This window comes from Elephas maximus, chromosome 21 (genome assembly GCF_024166365.1).
Source record: "Elephas maximus indicus isolate mEleMax1 chromosome 21, mEleMax1 primary haplotype, whole genome shotgun sequence".
Taxonomy (NCBI): domain Eukaryota; kingdom Metazoa; phylum Chordata; class Mammalia; order Proboscidea; family Elephantidae; genus Elephas; species Elephas maximus.
The window spans coordinates 53,868,170-53,895,741 of record NC_064839.1 but is presented as its reverse complement, the minus strand read 5'-3'; the positions used below and the strand labels follow the sequence as shown (position 1 = coordinate 53,895,741).

Here is a 27,572-nt window from a genome sequence, read left to right as displayed (position 1 = left end):
TTGATACAAAAGACTCAGTTTGAAAGCTACGTTTTAGGAAGACATTTATGATGGACGAAATGACCAGGAGAGAGCCCAGTGGTCCTCACCGGTCTGCATGCCACGGGATGACAAGGACTGCTTTTGCTCTTTTCTCACAGGCCACCAGAGGGCGCGCCAGCCCCGCCCACGGCAGTTCTCAGGCAGGCCGGCGGGGCCGCTATGCACAGAGGGCGGCAGGGCAGGGGCACGTGGAGTGAGCTACATTGTCCCAGCGTCCGGGGGCTTTGTCAGCTTCTCCTTCTCGGTTATTACACAGATGACTCCGGAAGGCCTGGGTGGGCGTCAGGGACCTGGACACTCAAATGTGTCAGTCCCTGCTGCTTGTTCAGAATTAACCAAGAGGGACATCAGGCATGACCACAGGCCAACCTATGTTGTCATGTACACACGTGCATGCATACATATGCAGTCAGGTGCACGCATGCACATGCACACATGTACACACATTAAGGCATGCACACCTGTGTGGACATGCACACGCACAAACACATGCTTTCATTCACCGGAAGCTCGCTTTACAATGATATTGAAAAATTAATGGTGCACACGTTTTTTTCCAGTTTTTTTGCTGCACTTGGAATACTCCCTTCTTCAGAACAGCGCTGGGTGCCCCTTGAGGAAGGCCCGCTCATCTGTGTGGCTCTGCTTTGGCCGCGGACAGACCATGAAGACCCGGGTGTCAGAAGTGTGATCCAGCTAGCACTCCCTGTCCTGGCCATGAGGAAGGCTCTTACACTGTGCCCACCCCTCTTCCCATGAGCACAGCAGAGCCAGCCCCTCCTGCCCAGCCCCTCCTGCCCAGCCCCTCACCTGGTACTGAGGCTAAGCACAGGGAGGACATCATTAAGCAGGCAAGCCCTTGAACAATGACTCTTTATCATTTTTTCTAGTTACAAAATCCAAATTTATAAATGCAGATAAAGAAAATCAGCCCCCTGCCCCAGAGAACCTTGGGCTTGGGTCCCTCCTTTAGGCCTTCCCAGAGTTGGGGGGAGCAGGAGAGGTCACCCAGCCCTGTGGTTGGTAATGCTGGCTTTGGAGAAGTGATTTGGGCTTGAGTTCGACCTCTGCCTGAGCTGTGTGGCCTTGGGCGAGTCTCCTCGCCTCTCTGAGACTCTTGTTTTCTCCTTGGGAAAATGGCAGTGATATCAAAGGCACTGACAGCGTGGAGGGGATGGTGATGCCACACAAGATGCCCACCGCTCTGCCCAGTGCTCGGCGCGTAAGAGGCTCTTGATAAATGGCTGCTATTAAATATGTGTAAGTTCTACAAACAGGAGAGAATATCCCACCTATTACTTATAGCCTGCCTTCTCGCTTAATCTACTATGAACATCTTTTTATGCCAATACATACTTATCTATGGCATCAGTTTTAACAGCCAGATAGTCCGCTGTGGGGATGGAGCATCAAGTCTTTAAACACTTTGAATGGAAGATGAAGTTGTCAGCGAGTTTTCTTGATTATGAACAAAAGCTATGTAACTGCACTGGCCCCTGGGAAATACTGCCAAGTGTTTCTTTGCTGGTGGTGGTGGTGGAGGGGGGGACTGTTGGCTGCAGGACTCCTAGGGCACAGAGAGGGTGGCAGCACGAGAAAATGGGTGAAGCTGTGGTCTGTCCACAACTGACCTAGGGGGTGTGAGAACTTCTGCCCGCAGTGATGAAAACACTCTCTGCATTGGTGGTGGTGGTAGGGTTATTACTGCTACTCTGTTTCCTCCCTGTCCTGGAGAATAAGGAGGACCCACCAAGATCAGAGGAAGGGGAGTGGTGGAAAGGAAAGACCCCGGAGTGAGACTAAAAGCATAGGTTCTAATCCTGGTGCTACTGCTTACGGCTGAGTTTTCTCCTGTCCAACTCTTAAGTGTGATGTGTGGGCTGACTGAGAGTGTCCATGCAAAAACCTTCAGTGCTGTGCCTGGGATGTAGGAAACCAGTTACCGGTTGCCACTGAGTCAACCCTGACTCCTGGTGACCCCATTTGTGTCAAACTGGAACTGTCAGTGGCTAGTTTTTAGAAGTAGCTCACCAGGTCTTTCTTCCCGGGAGCCTCTGGGTAGACTCAAATTGCCAGTTTTTCAGTTAGCAGCTGAGCACATTAACTGTTTGCACCACCGAGGGACTCAGGATGTAGAAAGTGCTCAGTGAATCTTAGCTATCATTGCTGACTTCATTCATCCCTGCTGCTAGCTGGACATCTCGGGCAAGCTGCTTTCCCTCTATGGACCTTAGTGCTCACTTCCTTGTGATGAAGGCTTGGGGTAGAGGGCCCTGCGGCTCCAAACCAAGCCACACTGTTCCAGGTCTCTTCCAAGTTCATCCCATCCCTGCAGCTTCTTCTAGAAGGGTGCGTGATAAGAGCAGTCAGGCAGTTTTCAGCACCAGCAGGGAGGACAGCAGTCTGGGTGCTGTCCATGGAGGTTGACATCTGAACCCGCAGGGATGGCAGCGGTGAAGGAGGCAGGAGAGTGACGTGGGCTGGTGGTGGCAGGAGGAGATGGGAGAGATGGAGTCAAAGTCACTCCAGACAGCCTGTGTCCACCAGGCACGCCGAGTCTTCTGAACCAGAATGCTTGTGGAGTCACAGCTGGGAGCGTGTCCAGCAGCCCAGGGGCGACTTGGGGTGCTGTGTCTGGGGCACTAGGAACTGCAGCTGCTGCATGTGGCTTTTTTCTCTGCCTTCTCCACCCACCTCTGCAGTCCTGACACAAGCCAGGTCCTGGAAATCACATTTTTGGGGACCAAGCTGATGAAAATGCCAGTCAGCCAGAATGTTCATAGCAGCATTCTTATAATATCCCCAAACCGGAAACAGCCCAAAAGTCCACCAACAGGCGTGTGGATAAATGATTGAATGCAGTCACACAATGGAACATTATACAGCATTGAAAATGGGTGAATGGCCATGACAAATAGCATGTATGAATCTCTCACACATAATTATGTTGAGTGAAACAAGCAAGACAAACAATGCTCTGTGATTGTGTTTCTGTAAAGCTCACAAGAAGGCAAACTGAGCTCTGATAGTGTTGTTGTTGTTAGGTGCCATCGAGTCAGTTCCAAATCGTAGCGACCCTGTGCCCAACAGAACAAAAAACTGCCCAGTCCTGCGCCATCCTCACAATTGTTGTTATGCTTGAGCCCATCGTTACAGCCACTGTGTCAATCCATCTCGTTGAAGATCTTCCTCTTTTCCGCTGACCCTGTACTCTGCCAAGCATGATGTCCTTCTCCAGGGACTGATCCCTCCTGATAACATGTCCAAAGTATGTGAGACATAGTCTCACCATGCTTGCTTCTAAGGAGCATTCTGGTTGTACTTCTTCCAAGACAGATTTGTTTGTTCTTTTGGCAGTCTATGGTATATTCAATATGCTTCATCAACACCACAACTCAAAGGCATTAATTCTTCTTTGGTCTTCCTTATTTATTGTCCAGCTTTCACATGCATTTTTTTTTTCACATGCATATGGGATGATTGAAAACACCATGGCTTGGGTCAGGCAAACCTTTGTCCTCAGGGTGACATCTTTGCTTTTGAACGCTTTAAAGTGATCTCTTGCAGCCGATTTGCCCAATGCAATGTGTCTTTTGATTTCTCAACTTCAGCTTCCATGGGTGTTGATTGTGGATTCAAATAAAATGAAATCTTTGACAACTTCAATCTTTTCCCCTTTTATCATGATGTTGCTTATTGGTCCAGTTGTGAGAATTTTTGTTTTATGTTGAGGTGTAGTCCATACTGAAGACTGTAGTCTTTAATCTTCATCAGTAAGTGCTTCAAGTCCTCTTTACTTTTAGCAAGCAAGGTTGTGTCATCTGCATAACACAGGTGGTTAATGAGTCTTCCCCCAATCCTGACGCCCCGTTCTTCTTCATATAGTCCAGCGTGTTGGATTATTTGCTCAGCATACAGATTGAATAGGTATGGTGAATGGATACAACCCTGACATACACCTTTCCTGACTTTAAACCATGCAGTATCTCCTTGTTCTGTTCAAAGGACTGCCTCTTGATCCATGTACAGGTTCCTCAGGAGCACAATTAAGTGTTCCAGAATTCCCATTCTCTGCAATGTTACCCATAATTTGTTATGATCCACGCAGTTGAATGTCTTTGCATAGTCATTAAAACACAGATAAACACCTTTCTGGTATTCTCTGCTTTCAGCCAGGATCCATCTGACATCAGTAATGGTATCCCTGGTTCCACGTCCCCTTCTAAATCTGGCTTGAATTTCTGGCAGTTTCTTGTTGAAATACTGCTGCAGACACTTTTGAATGATCTTCAGCAAAATTTTGCTTGTGTGTGATTTTAATGATATTGTTCGATAACTTCCACATTTGGTTGGATCACCTTTCTTAGGAATAGGCATAAATATGGATCTCTTCCAGTCGGTTGGCCAGGTAGCTGTCTTCCAAATTTCTTGGCATAGATGAATGAGCACTTCCAGTGCTGCATCCGTTTGTTGAAACATCTCAATTGGTACTCTCTGTGAATTCCCGAAGCCTTGTTTTTTGCCAGTACCTTCAGTGCAGCTCGGACTTCTTCCTTCAGTACCATCAGTTCTTGATCATTATGTTACCTCCTGAAATGGTTGAACGTTGACCAATTCTTTTGGGTATAGTGACTCCATGTATTCCTTCTATCTTCTTTTGATGCTTTGTGCGTCATTTAATATTTTCCCTGTAGAATCATTCAGTATTGCAACTTGAGGCTTGAATTTTTCCTTCAGCTTGAGAAATGCTGAGCTCTGATATAGGGGGAGTAAAGCTCTAAGAACACTGAGGAAGGATGGAAGGAAGGACAGATGGATGGCAGAAAGGACAGAAGGTTGAAAGAAAGGAAGGAAGGAGGTGGGGTGCTGTCCTGCTCGTTGGGACAGTGGCTGACTGTGGTGGAGGAGGGCTGTGGGAAATCCTTCATTTCTCACCCTGGAAGGTGGGTACCTGTCTTAGGCTGGGTTCTCTAGAGAAGCTCAAAACTAGTGAACTGTGTGGGTGTGTACACATATACGTATATATAGAGATTTATATCTTTCATGTGGTTGTAGAGGCTGGAAAGTCTCAAGTCTGTGGGTCAGGCTGGTGGCTTCTCCTGACCCATATACCTGCAGGAGCTGGCGAACCCAGATCAACAGGCCACACAGCAAGCTGCTGGCTCTTACGCTGTGGAGTGTGATGAATCCCAAGATTGGCAGGTAAGCTGCTAGCTTAAGTCCCTAGAACTGGAGGTCAGGTGCAGGATCCAGAGCGAGCAAAATCCAGTGAGCTTTGCCAGAAAGTCCACATATATTGGATGCAGGCCACACCCCCAAGGAAACTCCCTTTCTACTGATTGGTTGCTCATAGCAGATCTCATCATGGAGGCAATTACATTATATCAGATCTAATTATGGAGGAGATCGTATGATTACATAGCTGCCAAACTACATAACTGCCAAATCACAGAGAATCATGGCCCAGCCAAATTGACACGCAACCTTAACCATCAGAGTGTCCAAGGGCAGACTTTTTTCATTAAGCTGTTCATTTATGTTTTGTGCATTTTCCACTTTGTGTGTTATATTTCACCATAAAAATGTTAAAAGCCAGAAAGATACTGGGGCTCCTCAGAACTTCCAGAGGTGGGCTATTAAAATGCAAACTCAAGGGCTATGCCACCGGAAATCCCATGCTAACCCTTATCTCCAGGCGCCCTGGTGACACAAAGCATTAAGCACTTGGCTGCTAACTGAAAGGTTGGTGGTTCAAACCCACCCAGTGGCTCTGTGGGAGAAAAACCTGGCAATCTGCTCCCGTAAAGATTATAGCCTGAGAGACTCTATGGGGCAGTCGTACTCTAGTACATGGGGTTTATTAGCAGCTTGGTGGCTCACGGGTCCCTGGATGTCACCTCGAGCTTACCTGCACCCTCCCCTTCTGGGCCTCTGCCTTCCCCTCTGCCAGGTGCTCTCCAGGCTGGCAGGCCCTCTGAATGCTGCTTTCCAAGGTCCTTCATAGCCTAAGCAATTCTTGGGGGGCTGCGCATCCCCAGGCGTAGGCAGGGGGCCAAAGGTGCTGCTGTTCCCAAGGGAGGACTTGCTTTCTTCTCATACGGCTCCCTGCAGGGACACTGCCTCAATGATGAGGGGCACAGGCTGACTGGGCTGTCGTAGGGGAGGGACGGGGCATGGGGAGTCAAGTAGTTGGTGGGGCTCAGGGCTGTGCATGTCTGTGCTAGTGCGCATGCACACATACGTGCATGTGGCATCGCAGCCCAGAGAACAGAAAGCCTCCTGCCATGGAATGATTGAAGTGCCGCAAATTTTCCCCTCCCTCTGTCTGGGAGGAGGAGGAAAGAGCTTTAAGGATTTCCACTGGGTAAGTTCCCTGTGCTTGGAAGTTTCTCTCGGGGTCTGAGAGAGGAGGGGTCCAGGCCATCCACCTGGCGGGATGTTCTGCAGATAAAGCTAAGAATGCAGGCGAGAGATGGGGGCGGGAGGAGGAGGCCACTGAGATGCAGTGGTTGCAGGGGATGGGAGCTGCATTTCCAGCTGGGGCCTGCACATCTGGGGAGGGGCTGCACATCTGGAGGGGCTGAATGCCTGGAGGGGCTGCAGGTGACAACTCGGTCTGGCCCCAGTGGCAGCCCCCACTGGCTGGGAGAGAGGGAAGCCCTGGGGTCCATGTGCTCATCCGGCTTCTGGAAAGGGGGGTCCTTCTCAGGAGAGCAGCAGGCTGGGGTGGGGGGTGAGGGCATATGCTGGCGTGGAGTGTATGCTTCTGTGTACTTATGCGTGTGGGCATGTGGGTCGATGGTGGCGTCTGTGTACTGTGGGCTGGGTGTGTGAGCGTGTGTTGTATGTTCACGTGTGTGTGTGTGTCTGAGTCGCTACCTACTGGGTGTAGCGTGTGTGTGCATTTCTGCAAGGATGTGTGTGTAGGGTATACGTGTATGTGTATATAGCTCTGTTGTGTCTCTATATACGGAGTCGTGTGTGTTGGGATACTGACTGTAGTGTGGGGAGATGAGGTAAGTGCGTGTCTGTGAGATGTGTGTATGTTGTGTGTGTATAAGTGGGTCTGTCGTGTCTCTGTGTGTGTTTATGCAGTCGTGTGTGTGTTGGGTGTGCTGGGGGTGGATTCCTGGGTCTTGAGTACTTTGTGTGCATTTATGTTGGTGTGTGTCTGTGTCTCAGTGTATTGGTGTGCGTGGGGGGAGCGTTGTGGGCCCTGTTTACGCGTGTGGTGTCTGTATGTATGTGTATGTGTGAATGTGTGTGGCTGTAAGCATTCGTGCATGTGTGAACACAATGTACTCAGAGTGTGTGCATGTCTGGATATGTGTGTGCAGTGTGAGCTGTGTGTGCATACAGGTATGTGGCAGCCCCCTGGGCAGCCCTCTTCCTCTCCCAGCCTCTCTGATTCTCCCATTGTGGTCTTGCCCAGCGTGGGCTGCCATGGGGCAGTGGGGCTATCGGCAGTCCAGCAGGGCACGAGAGGCCATGGGCCAGCTCTGGGTGCAGGGGAGTGGCTCTCCCTCTTGAGCACCCTGGGGGGGCCCTGCCTGGCCTGCACCCCCTTCCAGGTTGTCGTGGGGTCACCAAGCTGGTGAGGAAGGTGGAGGGGGTGCTGCAATGGCTGAGTTCTGCCCACACCTGCCATCAGGGCTGAGCTGGGCTCTCAGGGATGCTGACATGGGCCCTTTGGGTCACTAACGGGGTTAAGGAGTAGAGGTGCGTGTGTATGTGGGTGTGTGTGTGATGTAGTGTGTGGTGTATCTATGGTATGGTGTGTAGTGTGGTGTGTGAGATATGTAGTGTGCGGTGTGTGCGTGTGTGTGAACATCCCCGAACCCCCCCCGTCTGGTGTGACGTGGTGTGTGTGTGTGTGGTATATGTGTGGTATCTGTGTGTGTGTGTGTGTGTGTGTGAACATCCCTGAGTGAATCCCACCTGTCTGGCCAGGTCTCAGCTTTTATTCCTCTCCTTGAGCAGATGTGGCTCTGCAGCTTTGCAAGCTCTCGATACAATACCTTTCACGTCAGACGTTGCTTGAAGCCCGACTGTGGGGCTGCCGCAGTGAACCTGGACTCAGAGCAGCTGGGACTTCGCCTACTGGCCCCTCGGTCCTCTCTCAGAGAACCTGTCCCCATCCCGGCCTTGGGCACAGCCGAGACTCCTAATCAGTGACACTGTGTGACTTTGTAACAGCAGCGGAGTGCTCATGATGTGCTAGGCAAAGAGCTTGACACAAACTTCATCTCGTAAGATTCCCACAGTCGTATGTATTTGGGATGGTTATTCTTGGTATTTGCAGATGAGGAAACCGAGGCTCCTGACGAGTGATATAAACACGAAGGCCCTTCCCTGTTACACCCTCGCCTGGCCAGCAGGAGGGCCCACAGGTTAGTCCCAGGGCCTGGCACAGTGTCAGTCCCTGAGGCCCACTAATGCTGGTGTCTCCCTGAGTTTCCTAGTCTCACCCCTTCCCCAGCTCCTGGTCACTGACCATGGAAAACAGCAGCAGAACAGACAATCTCAGCGATGTCTCTCTGGCACCCAGTGGCACTGCCTTGGGCATCGTTGAGTACAAGGCTATCTCAGTCTTCCTAGTGCTCCTGGTGTGTGTGGTGGGCATCGTGGACAATGCCATGGTGGTCCTGGTGGTGCTGACCACAATGGACATGCACATGCCCACAAACTGCTACCTGGTCAGCCTGGCCCTGGCCGACCTCATGGTCCTGGTAGCTGCGGGGCTGCCCAACATCTCTGGAAGCCTGGTTGGCTGATGGGTCTATGGGCACACCAGCTGCCTGGGCATCGCCTACCTGCAGTACCTGGACATTAACGTCTCCTCCTGCTCCATCCTGGCCTTCACCAAGGAGAGGTAGGTGCCCCACAGTGTGAAGCAGGGTAGTGAGGACTTCCCAGCAGTGGTCCTGGGTAAACTGAGGCTCAGTGGGGCAGGAAGTTGTGTTCTCCAGGTACCAGAATGGGACTGGGGTGGGGCCGCAAGGTGCTCACACTGGGGGTTAGGCATCAGGAAGTGGGGTTCTCAACTCTGCCGCTAATGGGCTGGGGGATGTCAAGCCAATTCCTGCATTCCTCTGGACCTTAGTTTCCCCATCTGGAAAGCTGGTATTCTTTTGGATCTCTCCCAGCTTGGATTTTAATCCAAGGAAATACAGCACAGTGGTTAAGCCTGTGGATCCTGAAGCTGCCACCTGGGTTTAGATCCCATCTCTGTCACTTACTAGCTGTGGGGCCTTGAGCAATCTGGCCCATAAGGAAACTTTCAGGAGCTAATAATCCAATCTCCACCATCAGGAAATTTTCAGGAACCTGATGGGGGACGGGGGCGGGTGGAGACTGGATTATTGACAATCCTGTGGAGAGCGACACACATTAAAAGCAGTACAGTTGGCTACCATCTTTGAGTGGGGTACTGCTGCCTGTTTCCTATTCAAGTCAAAAGGTGATGCACAAGAGATTTGGTGGTTATGCAGCTCATACCCTGCCTTTGTTTCTGTCGGCCATGGCTGAACTGTTTAGAACTGGTGTGAAGCCCTGGCCATTAGCTGCCTTAGCCAGCGAACTATGGTGGTAGATGGCAGAAAACCCACCAGGACTTGCACCAAGGATGAAGGTCTGGAAGGTCACTGGGATGCCCTGGGACTCTGGGCAGAGGGGTGGCCGAGCTTAAGGATGAGAAGTCATCTAGAGGCTGCCCGTGCCTATTCGCCCTCCCCTGACCCTCCTGCCAGCCTCTGTCAAGCCTTACTTGCTGAGCTCTGCCTATGGGGCTGTCTCATGCCTGCCTTGAATATTGTGCTTTTTAAGAACTATCTGTATGGAATCAAACTGACAACGGCAACTTGAAAGGTTGGATAGGAACCTTAGGGGACAGTGAGTTCGTCTTAATGGGAGAGGAACAACACAGAAAAGGAGGGTAAGAATGGTTGCAGAACTTGAAGAATGTAATCAGTGTCCCTAAATTGTACATAGAAACTGTTGAATTAGTGCATGTTCTGCAGTGTATACTTTCAACAATAAAAAAGTAAAATAAATTATTGAAAAACAAACAAACAAAGGCCACCTTGCTGCCTGAATCCTCATGTCCTTTGAGTTCTGCTCCACACAACAAGGGTCCAACCACTGTATCCTACATTCCAGTGTACCCAGAGAGAGTATCTGATTGGCCAAGCTTGGTCAGGTGTCCACCTATGATCCAATCAGACATGAGTCGGGTGGGTCGCATGACCTCTCAGCCCCAGGGCAACGTAGAGGTCTCTGCTGCCTGTAGGTACATTGCCAGCTGCCACCCAGTTTGGGCGCAAGCTGTGTGCCCTGTCGCCCGGGCCAAGTGCATCATTGTGGGCATCTGGGGGGTCACAGCCATCTACTGCCTGCTCTGGCTCTTCCTGGTGGACCTCCACATTGGTGAGAGCCATGCCACGGAATGTGGCTGCAAGGTGTCACGTAGCCTCTACCTGCCCATCTACCTTCTGGACTTTGCAGTCTTCTTCGTTACGCCCCTGCTGGTGGCTGCAGTCCTCTATGGGCACATTGGGAGACTCCTGATCCAGAACTCCCTGTCCCATCTGCCCCACCCTGGGGGCAGCAAGGCCAGGCAGGAGGTGGGCAGCAAGGAGGGGGAGCCCCAGGCACAGAGTGAGGGTGCGGCCAGCAGTTGCCCCTGGCCCAAAGGCTTCCTGTCTTCCAGGAAGTGGGTAAGCCAGGCCTCTTCTGGGGCAGGATGGGGGATGGCAGGTTAGGGTTAGGTGTCAGGATGCAAAGAGGCAAGGAGAGACCCAAAGGCATACATGGAGAACACAGAGAAAAGATGCAAGTTCAATATTCATCCATTCATTCATTCACTCATTAAGTCAACAAATGTCTGTTAAGCATTTACTAAGAATTTGGCTGATAACCAAAAGGTGGGCAGTTTGAATCCACCAGCCATTCCTTGGAAACCCTATGGGGCAGTTCTACTCTGTCCTATGGGGTTGCTACGAGTTGGAATCAACTCAATGGCAACGGGTAACACGAATGTGCCAGACAGAGTCCCTGGGTGGCACAAATGTTTAAGTGTTTGACTACTAGCTGAAAGGCCGGTGATTTGAGCCCACCCAGAGGTACCTTGGAAGAAAGGCCTGATGACCTGCTTGCAAAAGGTCACAGCCTTGAAAACCCTATGGAGCAGCTCTACTCTGCACACGTGGGGTCACCAGAGTTGGAATTGACTCGACAGCAACTTGGCTACTAACTCTAAGGTTGGTCGTAGAAACCTACCCGGGGGTGCCTTGGAAGAAAGGCCTGGAAATCTACTTCCGAAAAACCAGCCATTGAAAGCCTTATGGAGTACAGTTCTGCTTTGAACCACATGGGGTTGCCATGAGTTGGTGTCAACCCCACAGCAAAGCTCCATGGTTTTGGTTTCTTTTATACCCAACCTGGGTGGGTGCTGGAACAGGGTCCTGAGGCCTTGGCCCCAGGCACCAATTCTTTGCTTGGTAGGAATTTGAGAGGCTTTGAAGGGACCACGTGCACTTAGGGGTCAGAGCAGTGACTGCCTACCATCTGCTGTAGAAATATTTCATTACATTATCAAACGGGCATGTCGCACCTGCCTTAGTGCACATGAAGACCAGGCACAGGTGAGTACGCAGTAGTAGGAGCTATTCTTCTGTGAATATTCTTACTCAGCAACCACTAGCATGGTGGGCATAGCTCCCCCTACCTGCAGCACTTGCTGCACCACCTGCTGCCCGCAAGCCGGGCTCTGGGGGCTCCCACTGCCCTCTCTGCAGGTCACCCGGACGCTGGTGGTAGTGGTGGTGCTTTTTGCTGTCATGTGGGTGCCCTACAGCTCCCTGGTGCTAATCAACTCCTTCGTGGCCTGGCCTTTCCTGGCAGCTCACCCCCAGCTGCAGTGGGCCCAAGGGTGGGCTCCACTAGCTGGAGAACGCACCCAACAGCGAGAGTGAGGCCGTGGACCCCCAGGCTGCCGGACCCCTCCCCAGCAGTGGGAGCCACACTGTAGTCTGGTCTGAGGGTGACCACCTCCTGCACCCACCCTTCCGGTCTCCCTGCCTGCATTTGTGCACAGGCGGGGTACTGCGGGATCTGCCCTGTCCACGGTGGACAGCAGGGCCAGGGGAGGACAGACGCCCCTGTGCCAATGGCTCAGCATCCAGGTTCTCTGTGGTCTTCCTTCCCATGAACGAGGACGTTCGAATGTCCCAGGCCTCAGGGGTTGGACTTCTAGTCTGGACTCCACCTGGGTGGTTCTCCCTACTCCCTGGAGAGGAGGTGGAGGTGAGAGACAGGAAGAAGAGCTTCGAGGACGCCCAGCCTCGATTGTTGTAAAACCATGGCCTTCACCCAGACATTGTTAATGATCATTTTAAGCATTTTTTTTCAGGGGAAAAAAGTCCTGGTGGGCATTACAGGGATGAATGCTTGGTCTTTGTTAGTATCTGTCACCACTAACTGGGCCAGAGGAAAACAACAGTCAGGATTTGATACCAAAATTAAAATATGAGCTCTCAAGTTAAAAGCAGAATTTTGGAAAACTAGAATCTGCCACCCAGGCTGTCTTGAGAACCACTCAAAGATGGTGACATGCTAGCTTTTGCCAAACTATATACCAGAGCAGGGAGGGCCCCCAGCCCAGGGCAGAAAAAGAGGCTGATTAAATATGCATGAAGTTCAAGGACATCTGAAAACCGTGACAGCCTGGCCAGTGTGTTATGTGTTCTCTGACGGTGCTCTGGCTCATCCTGCCCTGGGAGTCAGGAGTTGACTCAGGAAGCGTGAATGGGATCCTGCAGGCAGAAGACTGGCTGGGAGCACCAGGGAACGCATGGGGACATTGGATGCGTGCCGGCAGTGGAAGGCATTGCATCAGAGACATGCCTGGTGCAGTTCTGCACAGAAGCAGGGGGGTGAAAGTGAAAGTGTCTGAAGGGATGCACATGGCACTGCCTGAGTCTGGGTTCCCTAGAGGCCGGGGCAGGGGTGGGGAGCAGGGGTTAGCTTAGGGGTGAGTTCATTTGGGAAGTGAGTATTTGTTGAGTGGAAACAGCCGTGTCTTAGTCACCTAGTGCTGCGGTAAAAGAAACACCACATGTGTGGGGCTTTGTAGAACAGGAAGTTGTTGTCCTGACAACTTGGAGGCCAGGAGTCAGAATCCAGGGTGTTGGCTTGTGGGGAGGGTCCTTCCTTGTCAGTACCCTGGGTGTTCCTTGGTGTCCATCTTCCCCCTGTATGTATGTGTGTGTCTGTTGTTGTTTGGTGCCATCAAGTCAGTTCCGACTCATAGTGACCCTATGCACAACAGAACAAAACACTGCCTGGTCCTGCGCCATCCTCACAATCATTGTTATGTTTAAGCCCATTGTTGCAGCCACTGTGTCAATCCATCTCCTTGAGGGTCTTTCTCTTTTTCACTGACCCTCTGCTTTACCAAGCATGATGTCCTTTTCCAGGGACTGATCCCTCCTGACAACACATCCAAAGTATGTGAGACGGAGTCTCACCATCCTTGCTTCTAAGGAGCATTCCCGTTATACTTCTTTCAAGACAGATTTATTTTTTGGTAGTCCATGGTGTAGCCAATCTTCTTCACCAACATCACAATTCAAAGGCATCAGTTCTTCTTCCGTCTTCTTTATTCATTTTCCAGCTTTCACATGCATAGGAGGCAATTGAAAACACCAAGGCGTGGGCCAGGCACACCTTAGTCTTCAAGGTGACATCTTTGCTTTTCAACACTTTAAAGAGGTCTTTTGCGGCAGATTTGCCCAATGCAATGAGTCTTTTGATTTCTTGACTGCTGCTTCCACGGGTGTTGATTGTGGATCCAAGTAAAATGAAATCTTTGACAACTTCAATCTTTTCTCCATTTAACATGATGTTGCTTATTGGTCCAGTTTTCGTTTTCTTTACGTTGAGATGTAATTCATACTAAAGGCTGTGGTCTTTGATCTTCATCAGTAAGTGCTTCAAGTCCTCTTCACTTTTAACAAGCAAGGTTGTGAGTCTTCCTCTAATTCTGATACCCCATTCTTCTTCATATAGTCCAGCTTGTCGGATTATTTGTTCAGCATACAGATTGAATAGGTCTGGTGGAAGGATACAACCCTGACGCACAGCTTTCCTGACTTTAAACCATGCAGTATCCCCTTGTTCTGTTTGAACAACTGCCTCTTGATCTATGTACAGGCGCCATGTCTGTGTCTACTCTGCTTTTTATAAGGTCACTCAGGAGGGATTAGGTTTAGGACCCACCCTACTCTGGTGTGACCTTATTAACATAACAAAAGAAAACCCTATTTCCAAACAGGGTCACATTCACAGGCACAGGTGTTAGGACTTCAACACGTATTTCTGGGGACACAATTCAATCCATAACAACTTGTAATGACTAAGACCTGCTCTGATACCTGGAACGCTTAACATGTGTCTACGTCTTGCAACTCTACTGCAGTGCAGACAGACAGATGGACAACAGGGCACAGAAGTAGACAGCTCATGACTGTCAGGCAGGTGTGGACTGAGGCTGGACATCCAGACTCCCAGAGCCTACTCTCATAGGTTGGGAACCACCAAGACAGAACAGATCCTGAATTTATAGCCAGCGGAACTGGGGCCCAAGGAAGGGAAGGGACTTACCCAAGGTCACTCAGTGACTGCTGCTGTTTCTCCCCTGCCCCCTAGGTTGTCCTGACTCCTGTGGAGCATGGGGCACTTACAGCAAGGTCTTCCAGGGCCCCTGGGTGCTCCAGAGGCTTCTCTGCGCTGCTCTGTCTCCATGGCAACCAAGCACCTGGGGGTGATTCCTGTAATTCTGGGATATCATCAGGGCTCCTCGTTCTCTTAAGCAAGGATGAGCCCTACTACCTGCCCTTACCCCCACCTGGCCCTGAAGGGGAATGTACAGTGACCCTAGAGCTGGCCCCTGAGATGGAGGTGGAGAGGGGCTGGGGTGGTTGCTCAACCACAGCCGCGGTCACAGCAGAGCACTTCCGGCTCCAGGGTAAAGCGTTAGAATCACATCAGCGTTCAGACCAAGCCCCCTGAGCTGCTGGTCTGTCCTACTGCTGGGGCTGGGGGTTATCTCTAGGGGAGAATGCGTGAGTGGTAAGCTTCTCATGGCTGCTGTAACGAGACCACAGACTGGGTGGCTCAAACAACAGAGGGTTATCCTCTTGCAGTTCTGGAGCCCAGAATTCTGAAATCAAGGTGTCAGAAGCGCTGCACTCCCTCCGGAGGCTCCAGTGAAGGATACTTCCTCATCTCTTCCAGCTTCTGTGGCTCCAGGCATCCCTTGGATTGTGGCTGCATCACTCCAATATCTGCTCTGTCTTCACATGCCTTCTCCGTTGTGTCAAATCTTCCTCTGCCTCCCTCTCATAAGGACGCACGTGATGGCATTTAGGGCCCACCCTGGCAATCCACCAGGATCATCTCCCCATCTGAATCCTTCACTTAATCCTATATCCAGAGACCCTTTTCCCAAATAAGGTCACCTTCACAGGTTTCAGGGGCGTAGATGTCTTTGGGTGTGAATAATGTGGCCCCTGAGGCCTCCACCAGGGGTCTGTGGCCAGTCTTGATGAAGCTAAGAAAATGTGGCCTCTTAGCACACTCAGGTTGGCGTTTCAAACCCACACAGAGGCACCTCAGAAGAAAGGCCTGGCAATCTCTTTCTGAAAAATCAGCCTTTGAAAACCCTATGGAGCACAGTTCTACTCTGACACATTTGGGGAGCCATGAGTCAGAGTCAATTCAATGGTCACTGATTTCCAACCAAAAACCAAATCCACTGATGTTGAGTCGATTTTGACCCATGGTGACCCTATAGGACAGAGTAGAACTGCCCCATAGAGTTTTCAAATCTCTATGGGAGCAGGCTGCCACATCTTTCTCCCGTGGAGCAACTGGTGGGTTAGATCTGCCGACCTTTTGGTTAGTAGCCAACCACTTAAGCACTGCACCACCAGTGCCCTTCTGCAACTGGTTTAGGCAATGCCAAACAGCTGTAGGGGAGGCAGAGAGGGGTCAGAGGTGGGAGACAGGATCGAGGGACAGAGGAAGCCCCTGGATTAAGATGGAGAGAGAAGGGAAGTGTTAAGATTGGCAGCAGAAGATGCTGGGAATTCAGACGCACGCCTGCTCAGAGGTGATGGCTACACCCAGTGGTCACACACCCAGATGAGAAAGGGCAGCAGGTGGGAAGATGGCCTCAGGGGCCAAGCCAGGGCTGTCCCCCAAGGCAGAAGGATTGGGGCTGTGGGAGATGGGGAGCCTGGAAGAGGAGCCTCCCAAATCCCAATGTGCCATTTGGGGCCAATCTGGGCGACCCCAATGCCAAGGGGAGCAGACATAGGCAGGACCCAAAGTGGGACTCCTTCATTCATTCACTCATTCATTTGTCCAGAAGTATTTATCAGCACTGTCTGTGCCAGGCGTGCACTGGGATGGTATCCCCACCCTACAGCACTCACGGACAGGGGACAGGTGCTCCCAGCCGATGGCGAGTGTGCAGGTGACTCCTGCTGCCTCCCCTGGATCCAACTCCTCGGGGCTGGATCCTCCGCTGAGCACAGCATTCCATTTCACATTCGCATGAATTATCTCTGAACCGAAAGTTTATGAGCTCTTTCATCTTGCTTATTGTGGCTGAAATGATTTATGTTTGTGCAGCTTTATGAAATAATGAATGTCATCTCCTCCCAAATGCCCATTTAGCTTGCTTTTCATAGCAGATTCCAGGGAGGGGAAAAAAAGCACTTCACTTGTGATGCTTAAACACCGTGGCTTAAAAAAAATCATAGCTGGAACAGCGAGGTCTCTCGAGAACACTGTGTTTTGAAAGACTGGGTAGAATACTCCTCATTTCATGTCTTCTGCATACAGAGCTCAGAGTACTTGACCAACTTCTTTTCCCAAGTGCCCTGTGAACATCTCATTCATTCTCCAACTGTAATGAAGTACCAGGCCTATGGCTTGGTAATGACAAATACAGTGCCGGTTTTGTCCACAGGAGTCTTCCCTCTGATACAGGAGACAAAATCTACACGTAAATAACTATGCTGTTGTTGTTAACTGCTGTCGAGTCATCTCTAACTCGTGGCAACCCCATGCACAACAGATTGAAAAGTTGCCCAGTCCTGTATCAGCTTCATGATCCTTGGTATGTGTGAGTCCATCGTTGAGGCCATTGTGTCAATCCATCTCACTGAGGGACACCCCTGGTGGACAGGCTTCAGCAGAGCTTTCAAACTAAGACAGACCAGGTAGAAATGCCTGGTGATTCTACTTCTGAAAATTAGCCAGTGAAAACCCTATGGATCAACACAGAACACTGTTAAAATGGTGAATTCCATGTTACACACACACAGGAGGAGAGGAGAGTGGGGTGGAGGGGTGAGCTGGAGCAGAGGGTGCTGACTCTCGGGCCTGGAGCCTGGTTCTCAGCTGCACACCTGGAAGTGGCCCCTCCTGTGGCCTCAACACACTGCCCCCTCACACCCTGGGGTGTGCTAACCTTGACCCTCTCTTGCCATCTGGGTCCATGTGAGCTCTGCCTTTGCCTGCCAAACCTGGCATATTCAACTGACTCTAAGCCATGCTAAAGAGTTGTAAGAAAAATGGCTTGGAGAGGTTAACAATCTAATGAGTGTTTTTAACAAGAGCCTTATTTAATCAGTCGTAGGCAGATAATGGAGCAGACAGCTCTCTGAAGGCCATTACCAGGCTGCCTCTGTCCACAGACCTCCCTTACCTAGCGTGAACTCAGACCCTTGGCCCCGTGGCACTGGCTGCATGGCCTCGGGTGGCTGCTCGGCTGGCTCTGGATCTAGTTCCGTTCAGCGTGGGGCTGTGGGGTTGCTGCTTGTCCTCCTTGGGCCTCCATCTCCTCATGGCAAAACCAGGATTTGGGGTAAGATGCCCTCTGAGGCTCCTCGCTCCACAGTGTGATATGTTAGGCCCTGCCTGGTGTATCCAGAGCTCCAGGTGAATCTGGTGGAGAATAGAGATGTACCTGCTCTCTCACACCTGGGTGCAAGTCTCTGCCATTCACCTGGCTGCTCCGAGGATGTTTTTGATTTGTCTCATGCCAGAAGGACCCTGATGGGTGGGACCTTGTCAGGGGCCGGGCTGGGCTGGAAGCCACTTTGGGGGTCACTGGGTAACTGTGTCTGCTCCTGTGGGGTCATGGCCATGGGCCTGCCTGTGTCCACCAAAACTAGCCATCTTTAGCTTCCTGGGCCCACTTGGTGGTGCAGTGGAAATCCCACGGGCTCCAGCACCTGGGCCCTGGGATGCAGGGGAAAAGGTGCAGCGTCTACCCTGAGACAGGCCTGGTGCTAGGCCATGCCCTGCGGGTGGGAGACTGGAGGGCCGAGGAGAAGGTGCCTGCCGCTTGAGCAGAGATTGGGTCAGAATGGAGTGATGGCACACCCTTTGCCATGACACCTGGCTTTGAAGATGTACACAGGTGTATGCAGGCATGGGGAGCCTTCTAGGTGATCACATGTGGACCACGAGCTTAGGTGGACATCCTCAGCTCACCTCCTCCTCAAACTTTCCTGAGAGAGGTCGGTCATTGGAGTGTTCCAGAAAGGTGTGGTGTATTTGCTCTTCCCTGGCAGTGAAGTTTGGATTTGGAGCCCTGGAACTTGCAACCACAGGAAGTGACAAGCAAAGCTTTGCTTCAGGCTCAGTCCTGCAGGGCAATGGGCTGCCCAGAGACTGTTTGGGACAGGATGGCCTAGCTGTGCCCCTGGTCTTGACCAGAAGCCCCTGCAGCCCACTGAGTGGTCCCTCTGGGGGCCTAAGCTGGAGGATCCCGAGTTGCCTCCATGCTGCCCCAGGCATTGGCACTCTCTGTTGGTGTTTGAATGAGCATTGGCCTGAAAACCAAATGACCTACACACTAACAGACTAGCAGTGGCCAAGCACTTAGACAATCTGAGCCAAAGGGTTTTAGACACGACAGAGTGAGACAGCAGGGTGATGCCTTCTGTGAAATTAGCCCTGAAATGCTGCCTATTTTTAGACTAATGGCCCAATTTTAATCTTCTCTGATATTTCTAGCTTCTTTTGAGACTCCAGCTTGTCTCCTCTTTGCCTGGCAAGTTTTGCATGAATCCGGCTAAAAGCGGCCAGAGTTTATTTTGTCTGTCCACTTGCTACAGTCAGAGCATTGAAAAGAGGCGTGGCTTTTAATCACTCAGACCAGTGGCGTCACTAGGGGAGGAAGGGGGTGTGGACTGCACCTAGTGACAGGGTCAGAGGGGATGACACCAAAAGGACTGTCTATAAAAATTTAGTGCAGTGTTTCAGCAGAAATTCATTTTTTATAAAAATATCACTGTAGTTAGTTACAACAACAAAAACATTTTTGTAAGCCCAGTTGACATGTATCAACATACTGTACCTACAAGGCTAAAACTCTTGATTAATTTACTTTTTGAACCTTCTGATGCTCTCAGGTCAGAGTGGTCATTATTAGCCAATTACAAGGATGCTTTGATCATGTTGTGTCGCCTGCACATGCCACAAGCACGTGCTGTTGTTCTGATTGCTGCCGGTATTTTTATAGTCCCTGATTTTGTCAAATTTTCTGGTGTTTTAGCTATAATCTGTCATATCTGTGAACCTATATTAATAAATTTTTCAAGAATGAAGCAGTAATTAAATGAAAAGAAGGAATGATTTACAGGAATTACAATTTATGAGTAACGTTAGTACAAAAAACATTACCAAGGATTCTGTATGGTCTGGTACGAGAGGAAGTCCGTGAGGGATGAAGCCATGAGTTACCGCACTGAGTGACACCAGCCCTAGTGATGCCACTGACTCGGACCCTCTGTTTCCTCTTCTATAAAACAAGGCGGGGCATGGGAGGGTAAGACGGGACCAGAGGTTCCCAGACATTGATCCAGGGACCTGTGCAACGTTTCCATCAGTGTGCAGTGAAGTCAGAGAAGGTAGGGAATCTTATGAGGCCAAATTTATTTTATGCGAAAGGCTGTCTTTTGGTCTGAGACTACGCTCTCCAAGCATTTTTGGTGTTTGAATTTGTTTTTATGAAATATTAAAACTATTAAACAACAGCTTAATTAATGTCATGATGTGGCAAAAGAGAGAGAGTGTAACAAAGAGAGACAGACAAATAGACACAGAGAGAGGGAGAAGGGCAGAGAGAGACCAGCCTCCAGCCAACTCCTTGGAGCTCACTATGCCACTCACAGTGGAGGTTCTATTCACAGCCTTGCCCCACAGAGGAAAATACGTACCCACCCACATGGGCCACCTGGGTGACTGCACCCTCCCCAGGACATAATCAAGCTCGAGCCTACCAATCTCCTCAGCCAGCAGCTGCAGGGAGGAGAGATGGGAGGGGGGAGCCATTTCAATGGTCGAGTTCCCTCTGTCCCCCAGCTGGTGTTCCTGGGACCCTTTCCCAGCCCCTTCCCCCACAGGAGCCCACAGGCTGGTGAACCACATTTGCTCACGCACAAAGCCCCCAGTCCAGGAGTCTCCTCCTAGCACCCCTGAGGGAGACCCCAGCAAAGGACTCTGCTCCCCGTTCTTTCCCCATTGCCAACACAGGCCCTCATCCATGGGGTCTAACTCTGGACAGCCATAGTTTTCCATCATTCATTCTCTCAACTCTGACAATGATGGTCCATGAAATCACAGACCAGTTTACCTCCCAGAGCACATGGCCAACCACAGCTTTGTTTCCAGGCAACCATCCTACTTCCACATGTGGCCCAAGTGCTCATGTGCACTTCCTGTTTCACGAACTATTAAAAAAACATGGACTCAACAGTTGAGGCTTCATAAAATTAATAATTTTTACTGCTTCTACAAGGAAATTCTTAATTGAAATTAAGATCACATGTAGACTGGATGATGGTTTTAATGAAATTTGTTGTTGTTCTTATTTATTTGGCTTTTTGCTTCCAGGGCAGTGAGAGACATGTGGGCCACCAGTACCATTTGGGGCCACTGCCTCAATTTGTGCTGAACCGCCAATCTGTAAACCCACTGTGGCCTTTGTGCCGCTAAATATTAACTAAAAATTAATGGCTGTTTTTGCCAGGTAAGGAGCCCTGGTGAGTGCAGTGGTTAAGTGCTTGGCTGCTAACCGAAAGGACAGTGGTTTGGATTCACCAGCGGCTCCGAGGGAGAAAAATGTGGTAATCCGCTTCTGTTAAGTTTCACAGCCTGGGAAACCCTATGGGGCAGTTCCACTCCATCCTATAGGGTCACTATGAGTCAGAATTGACTCAATGGCAACCAGTTTGGATTTTTTTGGTTCTGCCAGGTGCAAAAATCTTTGTGAGAACAAATAAACCAAAACGGCCAATTATGCCAGGTACAAACTTCTACAGGACTAACTAATAGGGAGTTTTGGTGTGTTCTAAGGGTAGGGACTTTCCTCAAAAGTCAACCTGACATTGAAGGGTATTTCTGACTCTCATAGGAGACGTACCCAGTCCCCACCAGACAAGTAGAATATAGAACCAATGACAGAAAGGCTCTGGCTTTGTAAGTCCCTCCTTCAGTTAAGACACACCTCTGACCCAATCTTTGAAACTTCTCTACTGGAAATCCCCTTGTTGTTGTGGGTGCCATCTAGTTGATTCTGACTCATGGCAACCCTATGTGACAGACTAGAACTGCCCCATAGGATTTTCTAGGCTGGAATCTTTAAACGGGAGCAGGTTGCCAGTTCTTTCTCCCTCGGAGCCAACTGGTGGGTTCAAATCGCTGACCTTTTGATTCTGGTCTTTAAAAACTGAACCCCGGGCCTGAGTGAGCCCTGCCACTTCTAGGTTGGATGCTCCCGGTTTGCAAACAAACCCTGTTGGCTCTAATTGACTTGTTGATCAAATTGTTCCTTTTAGCAGTGCCATTAGTGCAAATATGAACACGGTGTAAAAGACAAGAAGGGTCTTCTGATGATAATCCTGATGAGGAAGGGAATTCCGAGTGTTTTGAGCTTTGAGGTGTGGCTCGGTTAGAATTTGGAGTTGCCTCTGTTTTAAGCAGGGACCCACCCAGGCAGCTGGTCTTTGGCTTGTGCCTACATGATGAACCAAAGCCCGTGCCATCTGCCAGGCTGCGATGGGTGCCCTGGGGCACTGGGCATCTCTCCCTTCCTTGTTGGTCAGTGGTTAGCGCTTTCTCCTGGGTCCTCCTCATCCAGGGCCCAAGTCCCTGTCAATATGGATACTGTCCCAGGTTGATGCTGCAGGCTGCTTCTTCCATGTGCCCCTGCTGGAGCCTACCACCCTGCTGGGCTGGAGCAGCTCTGGTCCTCATCAGCCCCCTGGCTCATCTTCACCACCCCAGGTCGATGGGTGTGGTGGGGGGCACTGATAGAGGGCAGGCGGGCAGTGGTGGCGTGGTAGGCTGGCCTCTATCTGTCCTGCCCTTCCTGCTTCCCTGCATGGAGAGTGGGGCACTCTGCGGGCCCTCCCTGCCTCCCAGCTACATGCCACTGTGCCCACTTGGCGGCTCAAATGGGTCGCTGCACTGCTGCACCCTGGTGCCTGCAGGCATCACCTGTGTGATTCTGAGAGTCCAGCTTGCCCAGGCCTGGGGGCAGCACCTGGAGAGGTGCCTCAGAGTAGACCACGAGGCGGTCGAGGTCAGGGGGTCCTGGGATGGGCACTACACTGCCCAATAGCACCAACCACCAGCCCCTGGGGTTCCCTACCTTCACCCCAGCCTTCCCAGGAGGTCTGAGTTGTCTGCAGCCAGGGCTGGGCAGATGTCCAGACCATGGGTGCTGGGAGAAGTGGGCAGGTGGGCTCAGTGGCTGGTGACCCCAGACCACCTGGCCTATCTGAGCCTGGCTGTCTTCATCCGAGAAGTGGTACAATCAGAGCCTGGTTTCTGGGACAGCTGAGAGGGCTCGTGAAGGGCTGGCAGTGTGCCTGGCAGAGAGGATGTCCATAGCACAGAGACCCTGCATGAGGACCTGCTGCGGCCCACTCAGAGGGTGCCATCTCAGGGAGATGCAACTGGCAGTGCAGTATGGCAGGGCGTGTGGGGAGGGAAAAAAGAGGAGACCCCAGGGGAAGATAAGTGAGGCTGGCTGGAGTTTCAAGGTCAGTGCAGCTGGATTTGGGGACCGATGGTAAACTGTGGGGGAGGGGGAAGCTTGGTTGTTCCTTGGTCCATTTGCTCATTACTTCAACAAATGCACCCTCCTCAATGCCCATGATGGGCCGGGGGCCCAGGAGGCAGCAATTGACAGAGAGGCCCTGCCCTCCCGGGGCTCACGGACACATGGGGTGGTGGGGGGGGAATGAGTGACTGGGACGGTGAAACCAGGTAAGTCTAGAGAGCGGTCGTCCCTACGAGGGAGATGCCCAGGGTGACATGATGGAGGGTCAGGGACACTCCTGAAGAGGTGGCTTCAAGGGGGCAGTGTGCTGGGTGTGAGCGGCTGAGTGTGGAAGGGTGTTGGGAGAAGGAAGGAGAGAGGGGGTGGTGGCTCAAGGGGAGGTTAGGGACACCAAGGGTGTCTCTGGAGTGTGGAGGAGACAGATATGGTTGGAGTTGAGTCCTGGGAGGAGGAATGACAGACTCAGGGCCTGAATGGGGGTCCACCCAGGCCAGGGGAGCTGATCGATGGGGCAGGGGTGGCAGGAGGCCCAGCCTAGCGTGGTGGTGATGGGGGGCATGTGACCAAGGACCCAGTGCTTCAGTGGCCCTCCCTCCTGGGGCCTTTGGGGGCCTGTGGGCTGCAGAGCTAGGGACCTCACCAGGGCATGGCTCAGTTGGGCCATCAGGTGGAGGTTCACAGGTTGGGTAGTCTCTGCCTCCTGAGCTGAACTCTCAGGAGCTGCACAGTTGAGTCCATCCCCTCCTTGTTCCTCATTTTACAGATGTGGAAACTGAGGCACATCTGGGAACACGGCAAGTGAGGCCCAGTAGGCCTGTTTTCCAGCCCTTTCCTCTGGGGTCAGCTCACACTCATGTGTGCCTTACATTTTACACATGTGACTATGAGTTGGAATCGACTCAATGGCAACGGGTTTGGTTTTCTTTGGTTTATGTATATGTGTGTGGTGGTGGTGGGGATGCCTCGCCGCCTACCTCGTCAAGCCTGAGTGGGATTTTCCCCCTTTCAACATCTGCTGATCACCTGAGACCATATCCCTGATGTTCTCAAGCACCATAAAAAAAATTTATTTTCAATTTACATACAGTAAGCTCATTCCGATTCAGGGTCAAGTTTTTGAAGTGTTTGGAAATCACAGCAATACCTGCAGTCCCTCAGGGGCCCAGATGGGGGCAGGCTTGGGAACCTTCCATGCAAATTCACACAGAACAAAGCAAATGAGGGGCACACTGCAGCTGCTTGTTCCAACCCAGGAAGGGCTGAGTGCCCATCACAGGCCTGGACTGCCTCTCCACCCAGCTGGTCTGCAGAGAGTGAATGTAAAGCATGGTAGCTGTACAGTTTTCCAGGCCCCTTGGAGGGTGCAGGAGCCCTGAATGCTGAGAACCCAGTCCGGACAAGCTCAGGCCAGGGGTGGAAGTCAGCTGGGCAAGAGCCTGTGGACGACGTGGGTGACTGTTACACGTCTCAAGGCACAGGCTCATTAGCCATCACCCTGCATGGCTCCTACACTGCCCTGCCCCAGAAGGTGCCCAAACCCACTTGCTCTCTCCAAGGGGGGTGTGCACCAACAGATGCAAAACCTGGGTCAGGATTTGGCCCCCCTCCTCATTGTCAGGAAAGCTTTAGGGATCAAGCTCAAACGTGGCCCCTCCCGGTGCATGGGCTCTGCTTTGTCCTACTCTACCCCTGCCTCAGCAACCATGGGGCTCCATCCTCTCTATTCTCTCCAGCTCCTTCCCAGCAGCTCCCATCCCTGGTGGTCAAAGAGTGGACAGGTGCCACCCAGGTCCCTGGGACCAAGTGGATGGGAGGGCTGTGCGCAGCCAGGACTACGCCCTTAGTATGTGGTGACCAGGCCGGCCTTCTTGGTCGGGTCTTGCAGGGAGGTAGCCCCCAGTGGGTCTGGGCAGTGCTGGGAGTGGGCCCAGAACAGCCACACAGCATATCCTGTGGCCCCACACTGACCTGGGGCTCCAGCCATTGCTAGCTGTTCGACTCTGGCAAGAGCCCTGATCATTCCGGACCCACTGGCCCGTGAGCGCTAGGGGTGGTGCTGACCTCAGGCCACCAAAAACGCGGCAGCCGGAGGTGTTTGGGACAGTGCTTGGTGTCCAAGGAACTGGCCAGGAACTGCTATCAGGGCCCCCTTTACTTTCTGCTCAGAGAAGGAGACCTGTCCACCACTGTGCTCACCAAACTTAACGTCTTTATTAAGTGCCAATAGTCCAGCTGGGCGCTGCCACCAGCAGTCCCCGTCTGCCGAGGCCCGTGCTCCGCGCGTGTGGCGGGAGCAAGCGTCCCCAGAGCCTGGGGGCAGTCCCATCCTTACGGGCCAGCCCCGGCTCCTGGGGTGACAGGGAGCAGAGTGCGGCGGCCAGCTCACTTCACGTGCTCCGCAGCGTGGGAGGAGCAGTAATACTTCTTGTGGGCGATGAAGGTGGACAGGCTGCTGAACTTGATGTTGCACAAACGGCAGTACCTGTGGTTGCCGTTGGGCACCGGCGGCCCCTTGCCGGGGGTCTGCACACCCTTGTCCGAGTGGGCAGGGGTCGTCGGCGGGGGCGGCAACAGAGCGTCAGGCACTGGCGACAGGCTGCCGGCCGGCGTGGAGGCCGGGGACGCGGGCGGGCCGGGCCGGGGGCTGCCGGCGGCCGGCTCCTGACCGTTGAGGCTGTCCCGGGGAGCGCGCGGCGGCGGGGAGGCGGCGGGGGCAGGTGGCGTCCGGGCCTCGGGCGCCCCGGGGCCGGCTGGGGGCCTGCCCACCAGCAGCCCGTGCGCCCGGCGGAGGTGCTCTAGGAGGTCGCCGCGCACCAGGCCGTTCGGGGGGCAGTAGGGGCACACGACGGCGGTGGCGGCGGCGGCGGCGGCGGAGGGGGCGTCGTCGGGAGCGCGCAGGCCGCGGAGCTGCGCGGCGGGGCACGAGAACTTCTTATGCGCCAGATAGGCTTCGAGGCTGTGGAAGCTCACGCGGCACGCTGTGCACTCGTGGTAGTCGGCCAAAGGCAGCGGCCCGGGCGCTGCAGGAACGGGTGGCCCCTCGGTGCCCAGGCGCCGAGGCTTCTTGCTCAAGTCAATGGGGCCGTCGGCGGCATCAGCGCCCGGGGAGAGTGCGCGGCCGCTTCCGCTTCCGGGGCGCGGCGACGCGGGCGGCTCGGCCGGCGAAGGATGGGCGGGGCCAGGTGCTGGCGGGGGCGGGGCGCCGGGCGCATGCAGCTCGTAGAGCTTCCGGCGTCTGCGCGTGCGCGTGGGCGGCGGGGCGCCTGCCGCAGGCGTGGAGGTGGTTGGCCGGCGGGGCGGCGGGTCGTGGCGGGAGGCGCAGTAGTAGCGCTTGTGCACCGTGTAGGTCTCGTGGCGGCTGAAGCGGATGTTGCAGGCCTCGCACAGCGTCCTGCTCGGATCGTCCTCCGCGTCGTCCACCGAGCTGCCGGGGCTCTGGCTGCCCTCGCTGCCCCGGCCGGCCGCCTCGGCCTCGGGGGTCGCTGCCTGCGCCCCGGGTCCCGCGCCGGCCTCCTCCCGCGCCTCGGGGCTGGGCGGCGAGCGGCCCGCGTCGCACTCCGGGGCCGGGTGCGGAGGCGACAGCAGGTTCCCGGCGGGCGCGGACAGGGGTCCTTTGGGCCTGCGCACGCCGGGCGCGTCCTCGGCCAGGTGGCGGCCGGAACAGTAGAGGCGCTTGTGCACGTAGTAGTTGTTGATATTGTTGAAGGTGATCTCACACTCGAAGCAGGTGGCGCCCTTGGGGGCCGGCGCCCCCGCGAAGAGGCCCGGCGCCCCCTGGCCTTGTTTGAGCCGGCTGTGCACCAGCTCGGACATCTTGGCTAGGATCTCCGAGGCTTGCGGCACCGCGTCCGCGCCGAGCACGAACTGCGGCAAGAAGAGCGGCCCAGCCGGCGTGCCCAGCTCTCCGGGCGCGGGGCTGCAGGCGGGCGAGGGGCTGGAGCGCTCGGCCTTGACCTGCACCACCGGGGGGCTGCGCGGCGACGGCGTGCGTGAGGGGGCCCGGGGCGTGGGGCTCGAAGCCTTCGCCACTTCTGGCTCCTCCTCTGCCTCCACCTTGATGTTCCGGGGGATGACGGGAGGCTCACCGCCATTCTGGGGGGCTGCCCAGGCTTCTCCGTTTGTGGCTTCGGCGTGGGGCTTCCTCTCCAGCCCTGGCGATAGGGTGGGCGCCAGGTCCGCGGTGGCCAGGGCGCCATGCAGGACTGCATGATGCGGGAAGTTGGCCAGGCTGTCTGCAAGAGACCCCAAAGCCCCACGTCAGGCCTGGGGGCTATGGTGAGGGGGAAAGCCAGAAGAGAGCTGGCTGGTTCCCAATGGGGATGGAGCTTAGAGCCAAGGCTGATAGTGGCCCTCTCTTCCCCACTCCTCCCCAGGAGGGGTTGCT

The 27,572-nt window shown here is 53.2% G+C and overlaps 1 protein-coding gene and 1 pseudogene across 3 annotated transcripts in view; one reads left to right on the top strand and one right to left on the bottom strand.

The window, feature by feature from the left end:
- The first annotated feature begins 6,850 nt into the window (after positions 1 to 6,850).
- LOC126064565 (thyrotropin-releasing hormone receptor-like) lies at positions 6,851 to 12,014 on the top strand (annotated as a pseudogene).
- Positions 12,015 to 24,247: 12,233 nt separating this feature from the next.
- The window catches only part of ZFPM1 (zinc finger protein, FOG family member 1), a 67,566-nt gene continuing 64,241 nt past the window's right edge, over positions 24,248 to 27,572 (bottom strand). For all 3 annotated transcript variants that reach the window (XM_049864177.1, XM_049864178.1, XM_049864179.1), the window contains one exon: positions 24,248 to 27,420. In XM_049864177.1, the coding sequence (XP_049720134.1) occupies positions 25,571 to 27,420 (1,850 nt within the window). In that variant the 3' untranslated portion in view covers positions 24,248 to 25,570. The remainder of the gene's footprint in view (positions 27,421 to 27,572) is intronic.